This window comes from Amblyraja radiata, chromosome 39 (assembly GCF_010909765.2).
Source record: "Amblyraja radiata isolate CabotCenter1 chromosome 39, sAmbRad1.1.pri, whole genome shotgun sequence".
Classification (NCBI taxonomy): domain Eukaryota; kingdom Metazoa; phylum Chordata; class Chondrichthyes; order Rajiformes; family Rajidae; genus Amblyraja; species Amblyraja radiata.
The window spans coordinates 16,333,437-16,346,792 of NC_045994.1; the positions used below are offsets into that span (position 1 = coordinate 16,333,437).

At 41.1% G+C, this 13,356-nt stretch overlaps 1 protein-coding gene across 1 annotated transcript in view; it reads left to right on the forward strand.

Moving 5' to 3' along the window:
- The window catches only part of polb (DNA polymerase beta), a 41,207-nt gene that overhangs the window by 2,772 nt on the left and 25,079 nt on the right, over positions 1–13,356 (forward strand). The window contains exons 5-10 of the mRNA XM_033013672.1: positions 1,458–1,516; positions 4,680–4,729; positions 5,518–5,569; positions 7,604–7,658; positions 9,320–9,392; positions 10,119–10,189. Of these exons, the coding sequence (XP_032869563.1) occupies positions 1,458–1,516; positions 4,680–4,729; positions 5,518–5,569; positions 7,604–7,658; positions 9,320–9,392; positions 10,119–10,189 (360 nt within the window). The remainder of the gene's footprint in view (positions 1–1,457; positions 1,517–4,679; positions 4,730–5,517; positions 5,570–7,603; positions 7,659–9,319; positions 9,393–10,118; positions 10,190–13,356) is intronic.

Genomic DNA, 13,356 nt, shown 5'->3' on the forward strand with positions numbered 1-13,356 from the left:
AGAATACTCAAGAAGATCTTCAGTTCACTTAGGTGGATCCAAAAAAGACACAAAATGCTGGAGTAACTCAGCGGGACAGGCCGAGACCCGAAACGTCATCCATTCCTTCTTTCCAGAGTTGTTGCCTGCCCCGCTGAGTTACTAAAGTATGTTGTGTCTATCTTTGGTTTTAACCAGCATATGCAGTTCCTGTACATTTTGTTTTGTTTTTTTAAATTTTATTTTTATTAGAAGTACAGTAAATTACATGAATACACATCACATATATCTTATTACATTTTGTTGTACCACTTCGTTTTTTGAGCTTTAAAAAAGGTAGAAATAAAAGAAGTAAGGAAAGTGAGCAAGAGTCGTGAAGGTGCAGGAAAGTGTTGGGAGAAGAAAGCCCCTTAGGGAAGAAATTAGAGAAGGAAGTAAAGAAAGGAAATAAGACCCTAGAAAGAAATTTTTTTAAAAAAAAGGAAAAACAATCGCTCTATTGTAACACAAAACTCCGCAAAAAAGGATATACCAACCGTGTTTTTATTAAAAATTTATTTTATGCCCCCCGTTACCAGATCCTGGTACCATTTATATTTTAAATTACTATTGCACCTTATGCTTGTAATAGTTCCGTAAATGCAGACCATGTCTTTTGGAAGTGGTCTGCTTTGCCTGCTAGGAGGAGTCTCATCTCTTCCAAGTGTAGTGTTTCGAACATGTTTGAAATCCACATTTTTATTGTTGGTATTGGAGCATTTTTCCAAAATTTGAGTATAAGCTTTTTTCCCCATTATTAGCCCATAATTAAGTAAGTGCACTGTACATTTTGAAAAGAGGGTAGTCCACACAACCCCAACCCCATATGTTTACCAGCGGGGTTGGTATACTTACTGTTGTGAAATCTTGCTCTAACTAAATTGATTTCAACATTTTCTATAAATGTAGAACTTCAAATTTTTTTAAAATTGTTTAAAAATGAAGCAGGGACTTGACCCAAAACGTCGCCCATTCCTTCTCTCCAGAGATGCTGTCTCACCCGTTGAGTTACTCTAGCGTTTTGTGCCTACCTTCATTGGTGTAAATGGTGTAAAAAGAAATTCCACATCACATCGAGTAACTGGGAGCACATTGCACTGGACAGGCTCTCCTGGAGGAAATCCGTGCAGGAAGGAGCTGCACGTCACAAAATGGAACTACGCTATGTCGCAGAGACAAAGTGACAGCATCGTAAGGAGAGAGATAGAGAGAGAAGGGGGCTCGACGACTACCAACCATCCCCAGTCTCCACTGCCCACGTTGCACCAAGGTGTGTGGATCGCGGATCAGCCTCTACAGACATCTGCAGACCCACAAGTAGACGACCCTATGGAGAGGAGAGGACAGTCGTACTCGTTTCCAGTGACCGCCATGATGATGGAGTTTAGAATTTTCATATGTTGATGATTACATTGAAATTTTGCTTTCTTTTCTCGCAGATTCGTCAAGATGATACCAGTTCATCTATTAACTTTTTAACAAGAGTAACCGGGATAGGGTAAGTTCTGACGGCAATAACATTTATCACAGTGGAACTTCATTATCTGGCAAAATGGAGGGGATTCCCTCTATCCCAATAATTTTTGTTGCTAATGCCAGTATAGTTTAGTTTCTTATTGTCACATGTACTGAGGTACAGTGAAAAGCTTTTGTTGTGTGCTAACAACACTCAATAGAAAGACAAAATGCCTAACAGTAGTAGTGAAGTTGGAGATGGTATCAAACAGGAAATTAGAAATGCGTGTGACAAAGGCAAAACCGTTATAATGGGTGACTTCAATCTACATATAGATTGGGTGAATCAAATTGGCAGGGGTGCTGAGGAAGAGGATTTCTTGGAATGTATGCGGGATAGTTATCTAAATCAACATGTAGAGGAACCAACGAGAGAGCAGGCTATTTTAGACTGGGTATTGAGTAATGAGGAAGGGTTAGTTAGCAGTCTTGTTGTACGTGCCCCCTTGGGCAAGAGTGACCATAATATGGTTGAGTTCTTCATTAGGATGGAGAGTGACATTGTTAATTCAGAAACAATGGTTCTGAACTTAAAGAAAGGTAACTTTGAGGGTATGAGACGTGAATTGGCCAAGATTGACTGGCAATTAATTCTAAAAGGGTTGACGGTGGATATGCAATGGAAGACATTTAAAGACTGCATGGATGAACTACAAAAATTGTTCATCCCAGTTTGGCAAAAGAATAAATCAGGGAAGGTAGTGCATCCGTGGATAACAAGGGAAATCAGGGATAGTATCAAAGCGAAGGATGATGCGTACAAATTAGCCAGAAAAAGCAGCATACCGGAGGACTGGGAGAAACTCAGAGACCAGCAGAGGAGGACAAAGGGCTTAATTAGGAAAGGAAAAATAGATTATGAAAGAAAACTGGCAGGGAACATAAAAACTGACTGCAAAAGTTTTTATAGATATGTGAAAGGAAAGAGATTAGTTAAAACAAATGTAGGTCCCTTGCAGTCAGAAACAGGTGAGTTGATCATGGGGAACAAGGATATGGCGGACCAATTGAATAACTACTTTGGTTCCGTCTTCACTAAGGAAGACATAAATAATCTGCCGGAAATAGCAGGAGACCGCGGGTCAAAGGCGTTGGAGGAATTGAGTGAAATCCAGGTTAGCCGGGAAGTGGTGTTGGGTAAATTGAATGGATTAAAATCCGATAAATCCCCAAAACCAGATAGGCTGCATCCCAGAGTACTTAAGGAAGTAGCTCCAGAAATAGTGGATGCATTAGTAATAATCTTTCAAAACTCTTTAGATTCTGGAGTAGTTCCTGAGGATTGGCGGGTAGCAAACGTAACCCCACTTTTTAAGAAGGGAGGGAGAGAGAAAACGGGGAATTACAGACCAGTTAGTCTAACATCGATAGTGGGGAAACTGCTAGTCAGTTATTAAAGATGGGATAGCAGCACATTTGGAAAGTGGTGAAATCATTGGACAAAGTCAGCATGGATTTACAAAAGGTAAATCATGTCTGACGAATCTTATAGAATTTTTCGAGGATGTAACTAGTAGCGTGGATAGGGGAGAACCAGTGGATGTGGTGTATCTGGACTTCCAGAAGGCTTTCGACAAGGTCCCACATAAGAGATTAGTTTACAAACTTAAAGCACACGCCATTGGGGGTTCAGTATTGATGTGGATAGAGAACTGGCTGGCAAACAGGAAGCAAAGAGTAGGAGTAAACGGGTCCTTTTCACAATGGCAGGCAGTGACTAGTGGGGTACCGCAAGGCTCAGTGCTGGGACCCCAGCTATTTACAATATATATTAATGATCTGGATGAGGGAATTGAAGGCAATATCTCCAAGTTTGCGGATGACACTAAGCTGGGGGGCAGTGTTAGCTGTGAGGAGGATGCTAGGAGACTGCAAGGTGACTTGGATAGGCTGGGTGAGTGGGAAAATGTTTGGCAGATGCAGTATAATGTGGATAAATGTGAGGTTATCCATTTTGGTGGCAAAAACAGGAAAGCAGACTATTATCTAAATGGTGGCCGACTAGGAAAAGGGGAGATGCAGCGAGACCTGGGTGTCATGGTACACCAGTCATTGAAAGTGGGCATGCAGGTGCAGCAGGCAGTGAAGAAAGCGAATGGTATGTTAGCTTTCATAGCAAAAGGATTTGAGTATAGGAGCAGGGAGGTTCTACTGCAGTTGTACAGGGTCTTGGTGAGACCACACCTGGAGTATTGCGTACAGTTTTGGTCTCCAAATCTGAGGAAGGACATTATTGCCATAGAGGGAGTGCAGAGAAGGTTCACCAGACTGATTTCTGGGATGTCAGGACTGTCTTATGAAGAAAGACTGGATAGACTTGGTTTATACTCTCTAGAATTTAGGAGATTGAGAGGGGATCTTATAGAAACTTACAAAATTCTTAAGGGGTTGGACAGGCTAGATGCAGGAAGATTGCTCCCGATGTTGGGGAAGTCCAGGACAAGGGGTCACAGCTTAAGGATAAGGGGGAAATCCTTTAAAACCGAGATGAGAATAACTTTTTTCACACAGAGAGTGGTGAATCTCTGGAACTCCCTGCCACAGAGGGTAGTCGAGGCCAGTTCATTGGCTATATTTAAGAGGGAGTTGGATGTGGCCCTTGTGGCTAAGGGGATCAGAGGGTATGGAGAGAAGGCAGGTACGGGATACTGAGTTGGATGATCAGCCATGATCATATTGAATGGCGGTGCAGGCTCGAAGGGCCGAATGGCCTACTCCTGCACCTAATTTCTATGTTTCTATGTTTCTATATCAATGGATTTAGTGCTTTCAGAGTTACAGCAATGACAGTAAGAAAGAACTGCAGATGCCGGGTATAAATCGAAGGTAGACACAAAATCCTGGAGTAACTCAGCGGGTGAGGCAGCATCTCTGGAGAGAAGGAATCTGCGATGGTTTGAGGACGTTTACCAGGATGCAGTTTAAGAGATTGGAGACCTCGGAGGTTTTCAGCTCAGAATAAGGAAAAATTATGTTTATCTGATGGCGTAAGGGCTAAGATTTGCCACGTTAAATGAATTAGTGTCCTGATCAATTTAAAATAATGGGCAAAAGAGAAATAACAGGGGAAGGAGGTGAAATATTTTGGAAGGTATTTAAACGGGATTGAACCCAGTCACGTACTAATGCATGTTGCTACTTTGCAGACCTGCGGCAGCGAGAAAGTTTGTGGAGGAGGGAATCAAGACTTTGGATGGTACGGTATTTGAGCCCACATTTTTTAAAACTACAACAACACCAGGCTGTAAAGTTACAATCTTAAATTAAAAAAATTATTGCCCATAAATAAAAATACATATGAAAATGTTCCTTTAATTCTTTACTATGTATGTGCAATATATTTCCTGAGAATGCAAAGTATTTATTTCACTTCAGCGTTTTGTTAATGATTGGTCTTTCATAATGAAAAGCAAAAAAATCAGCAGTTAAGAAAAATAAAAACAGAAAATGCTAGAGATACACAGCAGGCCATGCAACATGTTTAGTTTAGTTTAGAGATGCAGCCGTTTGGAAGACCGAGTCCACGCCGACCTGCAATCACCCCTATGCTAATTCCATCCTACACATTAGAATGTGGCAGGAAACCGGAGCACCCGGAGGAAACCCACGTGGTCACAGGGAGAATGTACAAACTCCAGTAGTCAGCATCGAACACGGGTCTCTGATGATCTGCGGCAGCAACCCCGGCAGGGCCCTCCATTTTGAGCATTTACAATTGGGGATGAGTAAGAGGTTACATCTAGAGAACTATGGGGCTGGAGTTGAATATAGGGATGGGAAGGTAAAGTGTTAAGTGCACAGCTCAAACCCATTTACATGGCCACTGTGATGATCATCTTTAAATGTACCGCTCTTTGAGAGAGGAACAGTTAGCCCTCTGGAACGGGAAACCAATTTGATCTAAGTCTTGGCAGTAATTCTTTCCTGTCATTTGAAGTCTAAATGGCTATTAATGATTTGAAATATTATTTCTCTGATCTACAGATCTGAGAGAGAATGAACACATACTGAATTATCATCAGCGGATTGGCTTGAAGTAAGTGTTTTCGTAGTGGAGCCATTTTGTCATAAATGAAATGTGATACAGGACGGGATCAAGTATTAATGGTGAAAGATTCGGTGCAGAGAGCAACTTTGCTTGCTGCACATTGTTTGTTGTGGTGCCTACAATCATCATAGTGTTTTACACAGTCTCTTCAGCCCAACTTGCCCACAATGACCAACGTGGCAATGTGAGCCTGAAAACTGTAACGTCCAGGTTCAGGAACAGCTGCTTCCCCACAGCCATCAGGCTATAAAACACAACAAATAAGCTATGAGCTCTGAACTGCAAAAGACTATATTATTATTTGTTTTGCACTATATTTGTTATTTATTGAACTTTTTTATTTCTCTCGTGTTATATACCATGTTTACATATTCACATATTCTGTTGTGCTGCAGCAAGTAAGAATGTCATTGTCCCGTCCAGGACATATGACAATAAAACACTCTTGACTCTTGACAAGCCCCATCAACACTCGTCCCACCTGCCTGTGTTTGGCCCATATCCTTCTAAACCAGACCTATTCACGTACCTGTCCAAACATTGTCTTCTAAACATTGTGGTAATGCCTGCCTCAACTACCTCTTCTGGCAGCTCGTTCCATACACCCACCACACTTTGCGTTTAAATTTAAAAAAAAGTTGCCTCTCAGGTTCCTATTAAATCTTTTCCCTCTGCGAGTTTGTGAGTTTGCCAGAACAGCAGAGAGAGCCAAAGTGAGAGTCTGAAAGATGTCTTACTTTATTGTTAATCACTAAAACCTTTGCAGTCCTCTTTGGATCCAGACATTCACCTTTATTCTCCTTTGATTTCTCCTGCCACATACCTTTTCTCTGAAAGAGTGTAAATGTCTATCTATTGGTCATTTGGAGGAAAATTACTTTGAAGGGACAGTAATATTGGCAAAGAGCTTGCGGTCAAAATGATTTTATACAACACAAAATGGGCGGAAAATGATTTTTAGAGAATTGACAGGCAAGGTGTATGTTCCATTTAAATCTGAAAGGTGAAGTTTATCTTTGTAATCAGAGCCTTGCAGCCATTAATTAAAGTTTGACTGTCCCCATTGTAATTTCAAGTTGGAGGAAGTAGTTTTAAGGGAATTCATGATTCAGCCAGCTATTTTGTTATACTCCTTGGTTAAGAAAGTTAGTTTGCACCTGTTAAATCTTCCTGTTGTGCTTTAAAGGATATGGAGACTAATCTGAAATTATCCACAATGATTGAGCATTCATTTTCCAAATAGATTAACCTTCAAGACTTCAAAATGTTTTACGTTAAGGACACATCCTTTGCGTTTAATTTGTTTGCTGATTTTGTACACAGGCTAAAATTGTTGGGGAAAAATTTAATCATTTCATTTTTTTAGATCGTTTTTCTTAAATGTGAGCAATTTTGTAGTGCAGGTATTTGCTTGATGTGCTAAAGCCCTCTGGTGGCAAAAAAAAGGGATAACTAAACAACTTCTAGTTTTGGACAATAAGATCATGTAATGGGTGGAGAATTAGGCCATTCGGCCCATCAAGTCTACTCCGCCATTCAATCATGGCTGATCTATCTCTCCCTCCTAACCCTATTCTCCTGTCTTCTCCCCATAGCCTTTGACAATAACTTAGCCACACTGTGCTACATGTAATAATCGCAGAAATATTTTTCTTGTAATGGATTTCAAAACGGAGGCTGGGCAGTAACACAATGTTTAATGTGTTACATAGATCGCACAATTATAGTTTGGATCTGAAACTTGCGCTTCTACCCTGTGCTTCATGTTAGTTAGTATATTATATGCGGTGCAGGAGGATTGGCGAGATATGAAGGTATTGTGTCAAAGTAGTTGTTATTTTTCATTGATGCTAAACCTGAACCATTTAAAAGTAAGGGGTGACCTGAATTAAGTCACGCAGGATAACAGAGAGAGCTTTTAACTGAACATTTAACCTACAGGGGTGACCTATAATAGGCCAGTTCAGGTGGAATTACTTTCCAATTACTAAATGCTCATAGTTATTTTATTGATTTCTGTAGGTATTTTGAGGACTTTGAAAAGCGAATTCCTCGGACAGAAATGGTGAAAATGCAGGTAAGGCAAAGAGACCTCAAACTGGGTAAGATATGTAGGAAAGAACTGCAGATCGAAGATAGACACAAAATGCTGGAGTAACTCAGCTGGACAGGCAGCGTCTCTGGAGAGAAGGAATGGGTGACGTCTCGGGTCTCGATTAGAGAAACATGTCCTTCGGCCCACTGAGTCCCCACCGATCAGCGATCCCTGCACACTAACACTATCCTACACACACCAGGGGCAATTTTTTACATTTACCAAGCCAATTAACCTACAAACCTGCACGTCTTTGGAGTGTGGGAGGAAACCAAAGATCTCGGAGAAAACCCACGCAGGTCACGGGGAGAACATACAAACTCCGTACAGACAGCACCCGGGTCTCTAGCGCTATAAGGCAGCAACTCTACCGCTGAACTACAGTGCCACCCTTAAACTTTGTAGTTACTTCATTGGTCTCAAGGCTTGGGAGGTTCTGACGTGATGGAAGGAATTGCACAAATGCGTTTTATTTCTCCTTTGAGCTCTACTGCAATTTTTGTTTTAATCGAAAATTCTTGTTCTCTTTTGAAAACTTGTTGAAATTGGTTCTAAGAAGCCATCAGTCAAATTTTCCTGTCTTTAGTCCTCTGGTTTTTCACCATGAGCCATTGGAAACTATTTCATGCTACTTATTTAAACCTTTCATGATTTTCACACTTGCATCTAATCTCCAGTTAGTCTTCCCCTGTTGCAAGGAGAACAATCTCAAACTCTATGGATGATTTATAAAACACCGATGAATAGTTGGGAATAATGAATTCCTGTAATCATTTAGTAAATCTCCACTCTTTAGGAAAAACTCTTGTTGCCAAATTTCTTGTTTTATTTCTGGGCAGTCCATATTAAAAACATGAATTCCTGGCTGGAAGAAATGGATCAACAACCAGATTGGTTAAGGATGGAAAAGGAAGACTGTTTACCTTTTGAGCACAATTCTGTGTGCTTAAGCAAAGCAAGAATTTCATTGTCCTATACAGGGACACATGACAATAAACTCACTTGAACACTTGAACTTGAACTTGAACTTGAAATTGGTCCGATTATATTTGCTCCCACAAAACTGCACAAAAAAACCTATAAGGAAAACCCTATAATACATAGTGGAATACGAATTTGGAAACAATTAAAAAAAGCTTTAAAATTGAGTAATATACCACTATGCCTTCCCATTGTAACTAATCCTTTATTCAAGCCATCCATATTGGATAAAGGTTTCACACAAAGGAAAAACTGCCACACCATTCCTAAGTTTGGTCCTTAGCAATTATCATTCTCTGAATATCTATGTGCCGATCCAGAACACTATTAAATGCCACCATTGTATCCGCCATAATTGGCAACGTGTTCCTGGCACAAACCACCTTCCTTCTGTGTAAAACTAAAACACTTGCCCCGCACATCTCCTTTACACATTGCCTGCACATGATCCCAGCATATCCATGCAATTTTACCACAGTAGAGTTGAAGTGAATGAAAGATCTGCCACACAATACACAATACACAATAATTTATTTGTCACTTGAACCTCATAGAGGCTCAAATGAAATGTTGTTTCTGCAGTCATACACAGTCACGAATGTCACTTCTGCTTTTACTTAGCCTCGTGAATTTTAATTATTTTTGTCTCTTTTACTCTTTAGGCTCTAGCTCTGCGGGAGGTGGAAAAATTAGATTCTAAATATGTCGCCACCGTTTGTGGCAGCTTCAGACGAGGTTGGTACATTCTGCTTTCTGCATTAGCAAAATGAAAAATGGCAAATGGAATACTTGCTCTTTTGCCTAAACCAGGATACCATTTGATGATTTTCCTAACTTTTCCTTGCCTCATTTTTAAATGTTGTCTGCTTTAAAAGCAGATTTTTTTTTAAATGGATCAAATTGCCAAGGATGTGTGCAAATTCACAGTGTGCTGAAGGGGACTGGATAAGCTCTCACTGGTTGATCGCGGGGCTTGAAAAAAACATGAGAAGTTATCACTTGTGATCTTGAGACTTATCCACTCCTCTCAATGTCGCCATCTCTACCACATCTGCTCCCAAGATGAAGCTTTCCATCCAAGATGTCTTCTTTCGTTAGTAAACGTGGTTTCCCCTCCCCCGCTGTCACGGATGGAACCTTGAACCATGTCTCCTCCGTGGCCAGTGGTTCTGCTTTTGCTCCCCCTCCCCCCAGGCGCAACTAGGACAGAGTTCCCCATGTCCTCATTTTTCACCCGACTTGCCTCCGCATCCAACACATCATTGTCTCTACTTAATAACATTTATAATACTTTCCTCTAAAGTGATTGAGCTGATAGACGACGTGCTGTTACAGTTTTATGACCACCAGTTATTCTTTATCTGTTCACTATTTCTATTTGTTTAATGACTACTAAATGCAAAAAAAAATGTAGGGAGTATGGATCAAAAGCAATATTCCTCAGTGTTCTCTTGTTCTCAGGCGCTGAGTCCAGTGGTGATATGGATATTCTCTTGACTCATCCGGACTATACCTCGGAATCATTAAAAAGGGTACGTTGCTTTCTAGAGATGTCAGTTTACAATGTCATGTGTTAGTATTCAGCATGTACATAATCACCAACTCATGTCATATGGGTTTCAGTTGTACAAAAAGGTGATTCATCATCACAGGTGCATTTGGCAATGGATGGACAAGACTTGTTGGCCTTGGATGTGAATGAATAATGAAAAGCTATACCTGTTTCTGCTGTCCTGCAGTGTAGTCTATTATAATAATCCCTGAATAAATTTAAATGGTTTCATTGACCTCTCCCCATTTTGTTTATTAGAGCACAGAGTGCCAGAGGAACTCTGCAGGTCAGGCAGCATCCGTGGGGGAGTAGACACTGCCTGATCTGTTGACTTCCTCTGGTGTTTTGCTGGAGATTCCAGCACTTGCAGTTTCTTGTGTCCCCATTCTACCTACCCTGGGACAAGGTGTGTGCTTCCTATACCTAGTCATGGCCATGCATTTTGTTCAGATTCAGGCATTGTTCAACAGCAGAGGGCACTGTACTTCTTCCCTAGGATGCAGATAGACTGAAGGAATTAGATGCCAGTGCTGAACTCAAATAGATTTAAACATTTTTTAATTGCTGAAAACCGTGTCTTTGCAAGAGGATGCTCACGTTGCAGTATTAAACTACAGAATAAAGACTGAATGCTTTAATATAGGAAATAAATCCTGCAGACATGGCTATGATTAAGGTGACCTTTGGTCACCTTTTGAAGGAATTTGTGAACAGTTTAGTTTATTGTCACGTGTACCAAGGGACAGTGAGCCTGCAATTTGATGGGAGTTGAGGGAGAGTAATCAGGACCAACTTTGCAATGCAAGAATAATTTCAAAGCTACTTTCACATGACATCTTTAGGCCATTCTCAATATTGAATGTGGACAAAAATGCTGGAGAAACTCAGCGGGTGCAGCAGCATCTATGGAGCGAAGGAAATTTTTTTCCTTCGCTCCATAGATGCTGCCGCACCCGCTGAGTTTCTCCAGCATTTTTGTCTACCTTCGATTTTCCAGCATCTGCAGTTCCTTCTTAAATAATATTGAATGGATTGTTCTGATTCCATTTTCAGGTTTCTTGCATAAATAACTATCACCTGGATGGTGTCTAGTTTTGTTTTTTAATTGTCACGTGTACCGAGGCAAGGCTTTTTTGTTGCGTGCTGTCCAGTCAGCGAAAAGACTATATGTGGTTACAATCAAGCCATCCACAGGTCTGCTCGATGATGAGCCAACACCTTTTTGATATTCATTTTGAAGATACAAAATAAAGGATTTCCCAAGTAGTAGCTATATAAAAAAGACAAAGGGTGGCTAAGGTGAACGTTGGTCCATTGGAGGGTGAGACTGGAGAGTTGTTGGTGGGGAACATGGAAATGGCAAAGGCATTAAACGAGTATTTTGTATCAGTCTTCACCATAGAAGACACAAAAAATATTCCAACGCTGGATAAACAGGGGGCGGTAGGAATGGAGGAGCTAAATACTATTAAGATCACCAAGGAGGTGGTATTAGGGAAATTAATGAGACTGAAGGAGGATAAATCCCCTGGGCCTGATGGATTACATCCAAGGGTCTTGAGGGAGATAGCGGTGGGGATTGTGGATGCATTGGTGATAATTTTCCAAAACTCCCTGGAGGCAGGAACGGTCCCAGTGGATTGGAAAATGGCCAATGTAACACCTATATTTAAAAAAGGAAGTAAACAGAAGGCGGGTAACTATAGACTGGTTAGTCTAACATCGGTGGTGGGTAAAATGTTAGAGACAATTATTAAAGAAACACTAACGGGGCACTTGGATAGACATGACTTCATCGGACAGAACCAGCATGGTTTTGTGAAGGGGAAGTCCTGTTTAACGAATCTGCTCGAATTCTTTGAGGAAGTAACAACCCGGGTGGATAAAGGGGAACCGGTGGATGTGGTATACTTGGACTTCCAAAAGGCTTATGACAAGGTGCCACATAAGAGACTATTGCTAAAAATAAAAAATTATGGGATTGGGGGTAATATATTAGCATGGGTAGAGGATTGGCTAACAAATAGGAAGCAGAGAGTGGGGATAAATGGTTCATACTCGGGATGGCAACCGGTAACTAGCGGGGTTCCGCAAGGGTCGGTGCTGGGACCCCAGTTGTTCACAATTTATATAAATGATTTGGAGGAGGGAACCAAGTGTAATATATCAAAATTTGCGGACGATACAAAAATGGGAGGAAAAGTAGGGGATGAGGAGGATAGGAAGAGTCTGCAAAAGGATATAGATAAGCTAGGTGAGTGGGCAACAACTTGGCAGATGAAATTTAATACTAATAAATGTGAAGTCATTCACTTTGGGAAAAAAAATGATAGGGCAAGTTATTTTCTAAATGAGGAGGAGCTGCGTTGTAATGCAACGCAAAGGGATCTAGGGGTATTAGTACATGAATCACTAAAAGTTAGTATGCAGGTGCAGCAAGCAATCAGGAAGGCCAATGGAGTTTTGGCCTTTATTGCTAGGGGGATTGAGTATAAAAACACGGAGGTCTTGCTGCAGCTGTACACAGTATTAGTGAGACCACATTTGGAATACTGTGTACAGTTCTGGGGTCCATACTTAAGAAAGGATGTACTAGCCCTGGAGGCAGTGCAGCGAAGGTTTACAAGATTAATTCCTGCAATGAGGGGATTGACATATGAGGAAAGGTTAAGTAGGCTGGAACTCTACTCTTGGAGTTTAGAAGAATGAGAGGCGATCTCATTGAAACATATAAGATCGTGAGGGGCCTTGATCGGGTGGATGCACCGAGGATGTTCCCAATGATCGGGGAAACTAGAACTAGGGGACATAGTTGCAGAATAAGGGGGGGCTCTTTTAAAACTGAGATGAGGAAGAACTTCTTCACCCAGAGGGTGGTTAATTTATGGAATTCACTGCCCCAGGGAGCAGTGGAAGCAGAAACTTTAAATATATTTAAGACTAAAATAGATGTTTTTTTAGCTGCCAAGGGGATAAGGGGCTACGGGGAGAGGGCAGGGATATGGACCTAGGTATGGTTAGTATAGTAAGACCTGAGTGATCTCCTGGACAAGTGTCGATCGCCTGGATTGGGGTCGGAGAGGAATTTCCCGGATTTTTTTCCCGAATTGGACCTGGGTTTTTATCCGGTTTTTTTGCCTCCCCCAG